This window comes from Oxyura jamaicensis, chromosome 1 (assembly GCF_011077185.1).
Source record: "Oxyura jamaicensis isolate SHBP4307 breed ruddy duck chromosome 1, BPBGC_Ojam_1.0, whole genome shotgun sequence".
Taxonomy (NCBI): domain Eukaryota; kingdom Metazoa; phylum Chordata; class Aves; order Anseriformes; family Anatidae; genus Oxyura; species Oxyura jamaicensis.
The window spans coordinates 23092014-23100322 of record NC_048893.1 but is presented as its reverse complement, the minus strand read 5'-3'; the positions used below and the strand labels follow the sequence as shown (position 1 = coordinate 23100322).

The 8309-nt window shown below is 39.6% G+C and overlaps 1 protein-coding gene across 1 annotated transcript; it reads right to left on the bottom strand.

Annotated features, from left to right (window-relative positions):
* Positions 1-2698: 2698 nt before the first annotated feature.
* On the bottom strand, positions 2699-7177 carry NDUFA5 (NADH:ubiquinone oxidoreductase subunit A5). Its single transcript, XM_035326906.1, has 5 exons — positions 7050-7177; positions 6543-6587; positions 4537-4653; positions 3749-3814; positions 2699-2895 (listed from the first exon to the last, which is right to left on the bottom strand). The coding sequence occupies exons 1-5, from the start codon at positions 7098-7100 to the stop codon at positions 2794-2796; spliced, it is 381 nt and encodes a 126-aa protein (XP_035182797.1). The 5' UTR covers positions 7101-7177; the 3' UTR covers positions 2699-2793.
* Positions 7178-8309: the final 1132 nt, after the last annotated feature.

Genomic DNA, 8309 nt, shown 5'->3' with positions numbered 1-8309 from the left:
CGCTGACTAAACATTCAAACTCACTTGCACTGTGAAAGATGATTTTTCATATTTTTCCTTCTTTAGGAAAGCATATACCTTGAAAATAAAACCGCATCTTTCATCCACCTCCCATGGAATGCAAACAATCAAAATTACGTAAATTAAAGTTGTCTTGTTAAGAAAACAGCCGCTCCAGATAGACTAAGCAGTACAGACAGCACTTGAGACAAACAGAAATCTCAGTGCTGCTGTTAGATGGCGATCTAAATGTTGTTTTACTGGTTTAACAATCTGCATCTCCCTTAGGTTGTCTTGCAGATAGATGGTGATTGTCACACATAATGACTTTAATCAGAGGATCTTGAAGTGTTTTGGTAACTCTAAGGTTTGCACTGATTTACCTTACCATACTACAGCAGGTAAAATCTTTTGCTTCATCACATATCCCAACATAGTTAACAGAGAAAAATCAAGCAAAATCATTATAATCAGTCTCCAAACTATGCCTTGCTGGCATTTTCATCTTAAAATAAATTACTTGCAACATAGTATTCCTAATATAGATTCTCTCTTGCCTGTAAAATATCTGTGTACTGTTTGTTGCTACGGTGTGGATTTAAATATCAGGTATATAGTTACAAAGCTAATAGCATGGTAAGAATTACTTTCTCTTCTTGGCAGAGGTATCCTGAACTAGGATGAAGTGAACTACACAACACCAATACATCTCAAAACAAAGACCATTGTCTTTCCTTGTTTTCAATAACTGCTATTTAATGCTGATACTACAGGAGACTATTAATTTACTAAATTTATCTAGTATGGATGGGATTCATTTCTGCTTTCTAAAATTGTGGAATGAAACTTAACCAATGATAAAAGTAATGGAAATAAATCATAAGACATACAGAGAATTTGATAAAAAGCTGAAAAGTCCTGCTCTGTGATTCCTAGACAGTCGAACCTTTTTAAGACTCAAGTTAATCGATTTCTAAATTAAAGTATTTGTGAAGACTAATTCAGTATTTTGGATAGATGCAGAAAATTATCTTGAGAGACACAAAAGAAACATTTATAGACCAGCAAAATCATTGCTAACATAAAGTAGAAAACAATTAATGAACTCTTAGGACAACTTAAACACATGGCCAATACAACTTTAGAAGTAGAGTTCAGCTACTGCCTCAGGAAATTGAAAAGATTGCAGTATTTTGCTACCCTACCACACATATTACCAACCAAAATGTGTTAGTGTTTCGTCCCATCCTCCCCCCACACTTTCTCACATTAGTTTAATACTTATTACCTGAGACTACTTACCTTTATTTCTCATCTGACATGGTTCACTCTCATTCAGGTTTATAATCTTTAGTATTTCTCATGTGGAAATTTAGTTTGCAATGTTTGCAAGCTTCAGAGAAGTCTTCTTCTGGAATGCCACCTAGTGGTTTTATCTCAGAAAAAAACAGACTGTAACTTTTCCAAGGCTGAAAAAACTTAAGGAAGCCAAGGAAGTAAAATATTTTGGAAAAAATAATAATAATAATAATAAAAAAAATCTGTAATTATTGTAACAATCTGTGGGGAAAAAAGCAACTGATAATGCAGCAAAAATAACTGCTAGAGTCAACACGAGCTGTATGTAGCTTACATTAGCTATACCCATTGGCTTTTCTTCTACCTGTTCTCCCTAACATCTTAATTGTATGAAGTATTACCTAAGAGATGTAATTAGTCATTAATAATGAAGCCACAGGTAAACTGATAATCCTAGACAAGATACCTATTAAAAAATATTTAATCTAGGACAGCAGAACTGTCAACCTTTAACAAGCTGCAGATTTTTGTCAAATAGCTAGCTGTATTATTATCTTGGTACTTGCATCAAGTTTGTTAATGGCACTGGAAAGGTACTGAAAACATGTGAATAAAGACAAACCTGCACAGTGTTCTTAGATCCAATTTGGGTATTTTTAGTTAGGGCCTGTAAGCTTAAATTTCTAGGCAAGATTTCAGGCTGCAGGTATGCACTTTCCATTTAAATGCTTTCAAGAACCTAGCTAGATGTGTCAAGAAAAATCTTTTTTTCCTAATTATTAATAGCAATATTCCAGTTCTGAATCAATATACACATAAATCCATAAAGTACACATTTATATACAAAACCTTTATAAAAAGAAAGTTATGTACATAAAAAATAAAGAGTGGTACTAAAGTTTCTGCCATGCATATTATGCTAAGTATGGTAACCTACCTGCTAATCAAGTAAGCTGTTGTCACCTTAAGGGCTGACTTCTGGCACTTCCCTGACCCAGAATTACTGTTCATGTGGCCAGTGAAGTCAGCCAGCTCAAGACAGTGATCTAGATGAAAACTAAAAAAGTATTTATTTTTGGTAAGCCTAGTTTTAGTATTCCATCAGTTTCCTAATCCTGTGGCCATAGAGACCCTGGTACTGGCTTTAAGAAAGTACCAAGAATACAAAATCAACAGTGGGAGAGAAGGGTAGGATCATACTCTTCTACAACTTTGATTTTGATTTCAAATAACATTTGGGCATCAACACGCATTTGTATATCAACAGATACAGATAACAACAACAGAAAAGAAATGAAACGAAGTTTGTAAAGCACCAAAATTTTCTTAAAGCCATTTTTGCAAGAAATTAGAAACACTCTTCAGATTGCTAAATATAAGTAGACATTAAGACAAAACATGTTTTTATGAAGTAATTTTAATTTAAAGGTTAACTGTCAGTAACAATAGATTATCATTTAACATTTTTGAATTTCAAGTTACACCATTTGAATATTATATTGGCCATCTCCATTGGTTAGAAGGAGGTTCTTCAACTAGAGGCTCCCATGGTTTCCACTGTAACATTTTTCTTGACAGGGAAAGCTCATTTTCAGCCTATTAAGAAAGACAAAGTAAATTTAAAAAGGGTGTATTTAGATTAAGTATCAGGAAGAAATTATTCACTCGGAGGGGTGCAGCACTAGCACAGGTCACCCAGAGAAGCTGTGGATACCCCATCCCTGGAAGTGTTCAAGGCCAGGCTCAATGGGGCTTTGGGCAACCTGGTCCAGTGACAGGTGTCCCAGCCCATGGCAGGGGGGTTGGAACTGGGTGGGCTTTAGGTTCCCTTCCAACCCAAACCTTTCTATGACTATATAAAGTTTTTTATATCTATATAGAATATTAAGTTCCCTTTATTTCAATTCATCATCTCAGTGATGTATTACTACCTATCACAGTTAAGGACTACCTCAAATTTTAACTGTGATTTTTTTTTTTATTTTTGTTAAAGGAACTGAGTAACTTTATTTTTTTAAATGTATTGAGTCCCCCTGTGGGACACTCAGTCTGTTCACCTAGTCATTCCCAATGACTACTTCATGATAACTTCATCCCTGGTATTTTCCAGTCTATTTGAATTATCCCCCTGTATAGCTCTCTTCTTTATTTTTCACTGATTCAGACTCTGTAAGAAGCAATGTAAGTGTGTATGGTATGTATGTAAGCATAATACAGTGAACATGAGTAATTGTGTTCATTTTTAAGATGGTCATCCCATCATCTATATGACAATTAATTGCCAGATTCTTTGAAAATACATATATACACCATGTATTTATTTTTTGTTGTTTGTTTTACAGTAAAGAAAAACACACAAAAGTGTCAAGTTCTGAACAGAAGCTCAGCCAAAGGAACATTCAAAACTACTATTCCAACTTGTACCCGATTTTAAATTTTCCTGTTTTACCTGTACAATGACTTCTTCTATTTGACCACTATTCAGTTTGTCCTGTAGTTTCTGCACATCAGTTTCCTGTGTATTCAGATATATATATATTCAGTTTTATTGAAAATCAGAAAGAACAAATACATTACAAAAGCACTAATTTAAGCTGATTTGAACAGATACTCTAGCCTACCTCAAAATTACTATCTAATTAGCTATCTTCTGTCACTTTACATTATCTAAGAAAAGCGTGTGAATTTTTTTTTAAACTGGAAACAAAAGATGAAACTCTCAATGATAAATACTGAAGTGTAATACTATTTAATGACATCCAAAGTGTTAACAGCAAAGGGCTGTAGCATGTACGTTCAAAAAAAATTTTTGATCTTATTTTGAAAGAATTATATGCAGCCTTCCAACAACCAAGTTACATACACTTTACCTGTGTTGCATAGTTTAACGTACCAAAATATATTTTAATGTGTCAAAGGCAAAGGTTGTGCTAACATCAGTAAGAGCAAAGACATTTTTTGTGCAAACGCGTGGAAGTTACCGTTTTAAAAAAAATCTTCAAAAAAAACTATTTTTCTTCTAATTTTCAGACAATATCAGTAAGATAAATTAGCAATCATTTTTAACGTACCATCAAAATATTCCAGCCAATAACAAAAATAGACCTCAAGACTTTTTTTTCTTAATTGATACCCAAAAGTTATTTATACTCCTGGAACACAGGCATTTTGAAAATCATTTTCTCATCCTAAAAATGTTTTCACATGTGACACTTGTGAAAGTGAAACAGTACTTACTGTTTGCACCAGATTAAGCCGCTGATTTACAATCTGCTCAGTGTATTTCCTATACGCTGCATCTTTGGGAATGTTTTGCAGAACACCAAGGATTTTAGCGTACAGTATTCGCAGGCGCTGAAGTGATCAAAAGATATGGTTAGAAACTGCAACTCCAATTATCTAGCCACCATTAGCTAGCACTCTTTTGTGCTACAGATAGTTACAGTATTCAGTCTAGAAATTAGATTAACAGAATAACCAAATCTGAACCACAGCATTCTGTCTTGAATGGGATTGGGATTTATCAGGACCAAAAGGTTACCACATATTCATTGAAAAAAAAAAATACAACCAAAGCTGCAATTTAAAGTATATTTGATGCAAAATTGAAACAACAGAAGCTGTAGTTCTAATGACCATAATTTTCACAAATCAGATATGCTCATGACTAAACCATTGGGTTCTGAAAAATTACCTGGGACCTACTGCAGCATAACTTGATTTTTTTTTTTTCACCTCTCCTTATGCTGGTACAAAGTTTTGAGTCATATCCAGATTCAACTAAAACCTGAAACTTCTACTACTGGATTTAAATGCAGCAATAAAGGACATATTAGGATGATGAAGAAATTAAGCTTTTGTTATGTTGACAGGGTAACTGTCTAACCTAAGGGGAACAGATGCACTGTAGGAACAACAGTGGAATACTGCAGACATAAACACAAAGAAGGAAACAGAAAATGACATGAGGACTGGCACAGTATCTATAAGTTATCTAAAGCATTATTGATTTATTTGCTCTGGACCTAAAATCCCTGAAAGAAACATAATTTAATGAAGTCCAACCAAAAGGTGCTTTACAAAGTTGTAGACTGAACTAGAATCGTTTGCACCAAACAATATCGTTTGTCACAATGGTTCTTTAAGACATTATTCCTAAATATTGGTGGCACAAGCATTTTCTGAAACAGAATTGTTGCATAGCAGGAAATTTCAAAGCACAAAGAGATTTAAGAATTACTCAAGTCCTTTCAAAGCTCATACCTCCTGATTAAGAAAACAAGATGTGGCATACTTTCATTACTGACCCTGAGGAGGTAAAAATAAAGTACCAAGCTTCCAAGAACCACTGAAGTATTCCAGTCTCAACAGCATCTTGCCCAGAAGGGCAACTGCATCCTTGGCTGCATCAAAAGAGGTGGGGCCAACAGGGGAGGGAGGTGATTGTCCCCCTCTGCTCTGCCCTTGTGAGACCCCACCTGGAGTGCTGCATCAGGTCTGGGACCCCCAGCACAAGCAGGATGTGGATCTGTTAGAGCGGGTCCAGAGAAGGGCCACAAAGATGATCAGAGGGCTGAACCAGCTGTCCTGTGAAGGAAGGCTGAAAGAGGTGGGGATGTTCAGCCTGAAGAAGGCAGCTCTGGGGAGACCTCATTGTGGACTTTCAATAATTAAAGGGAGCTTACGAAAGAAGACCAACTTTTTATTCAGGCAGATAGTGATAGGACAAAGGGGGAATGGTTATAAAATAAAAGATTCTTCCCTCAAAGGGTGGTGAGGCACTGGAACAGGCTGCCCAGAGAAGTTGTGGATGCCCCATCCCTGGAAGCATTAAAGGCCAGGTTGGACAAGTCCACAGCCAACCTGATCTTGTGACTGCCATCCCCGCCCATGGCAGGGGGGTTGGAACTAGGTTATCTTTAAGGTCCGTTCCAACCCAAACCATTCTATGATTTTCACACAGCCGTGCAAGGTCAGGTTAGATGATGCCTTGGCCAACCCGGCCTTGTGGAGAGCTAATCCACAAGACCCAACCTAAGCCATTCTATGATCATAGGCCCTGATCCTACTTTGCACCAAACTGGTAGCCTCTATAGGGTAAGATTTCCCTACAGAATTAGAAGGTTTTTGTAATCCACCATTAAGTTGGTACTGCTTGAAGGTATACAACAAACATGAATACATAACAAAAAAAGACTTTGCACTCACTGACAGTTTGCATTAAATGCCAAGCCACAACATACCTCATGAGGATTTTCAGCTACAGCCAATCCTACGAGCCCAGTGGTCTGCAGAGAGAACAGAAAAACATTTATTGTAATAACGCAGCTACTTCTATGTTATTTATTTCGCTGTCTCCCTGCACACCTAACTCAGACCTTCCTGTGACACTAACCGCTATCTCCCACCAGACGCATTTCCTTCCACAGACCTACAGCGCCAAATTGAGCTGCCGGTGGCTCACCTCTGGCACCCAGGGCTCGGGCAGCATCCCGAGGCCCGCACACCGCAGCCGTCCCTAACGCTATTCCTGACCGGGTCCCGTCCCCGTCCCCACACCAGGCCCGCCGCCGGACACCTCCGGGGAGGGGACCCCGGCCCCGCACTCCCCTCAGCGCCCTCCTCACCCCATCGCTCCCTCACCGCCGCTCCCTCTCCAGGACCCAGCAGGGCAGGGCCAGGGGACAGTCCCCCGTCGGGACGGGACGGGACGGGACGGGACGGGACGGGACCCCTCAGCGCCCCCTCACCTTCCTCAGTGCCCCCGACATGGCGGCGCAGCCGGGCACCACCGGGCGCATGCGCGGCGCCGAGGGCCTGAGACAGGCGCGTAGAGGACATGGCGAAGGGCGCCGGACTACGCATGCGCCGCAGCCGCCTCGAAGCCGTTCGGAGGACGCGCCTAGTGCCAAGACCCGCGGTGTGTGCTCGCGCATGCGCCATGGGGAGGCGGTGGGGGTAGGTGCTGAGGGAGGTGGGGTGATGCGCATGCGCGGGGCTCGGACCGGGAGTTCGGCTCCGCCCGGCTCCTGTTGGCGGCGTGGGTTCGCCCGCTGTGCTGCGGGCTGCGTGTCCAAGCGGGGTGCTTGAGGATATCCCCGTTTTAAATACAAGCACGTTTAGGGAGCGTGTCGACTTGTAATTGCCAAATAAAAAGCTTGTGGAAGTTTCTTGGGCGTCGATTGTGTTTTTCTACATGTAGAATTCATCTGGCTACTTGGTTAGCGGCGGAGTATAACAAAACACTTTTACGTTTGGGAATAAGGTTCAGTGTGGAGATAAGGCAGAATTTCTAAACAATTAGAATTTTAAAAAAAATGATCAGATGGGGCTCCGTGAGGTCAATAGCTTTCTGCCTGGTGAGCAGCCCCCTGTTGGGTACTGGTTCCGGCCTTCATTTCGTAAGAAGGGTGCGCATACCTCAGGAATTCTGTCCGTGCAGTTGGTTTGGATAGGAATTACGTTAGAATTAGCTAATAAACTGCAGAATCCAAAATAAGGTTCACTTAGTAGACTACAACAAGCAGGCAATTTTGGAGTTAATGTTTGCGAGAAAGTAAGTTAAATAGTTACAGAAAACAGCTGTTAATTAAGAGACTGGTGATAGACTGAGAGGCATGAGCAATGAAGAGACTTTTACAATTACTGGTGGACATAAACATAATGTTCATTTAAATATCCATTGCACTGAAACTGATGTTTATGGCCTAGCTGCTAGTTTAAAGGGTGAGTTTTGCACAGTGAGTAAGATTTGATAATATTTTTGTTCTGACTTTATATTGCATTTACTCTGAACAAATTTTTCTTCAGAATTCATTTGGCCCATGTTCAAGTTTCGCTTTTCTAGAACTGGCAAGGAAAACCAACAAACCGAGCTTCAGTGTTTCACCATTTTTGCTGAAATCCAGCTTTACAGTGAGACACGAGCTATTTCAGTTGTGTTACCAGAGCAAGGTGATTAACACGGTTTCTATCCGAATGTGGTGTTTGTGCTTCTGCACTCTCGAGCC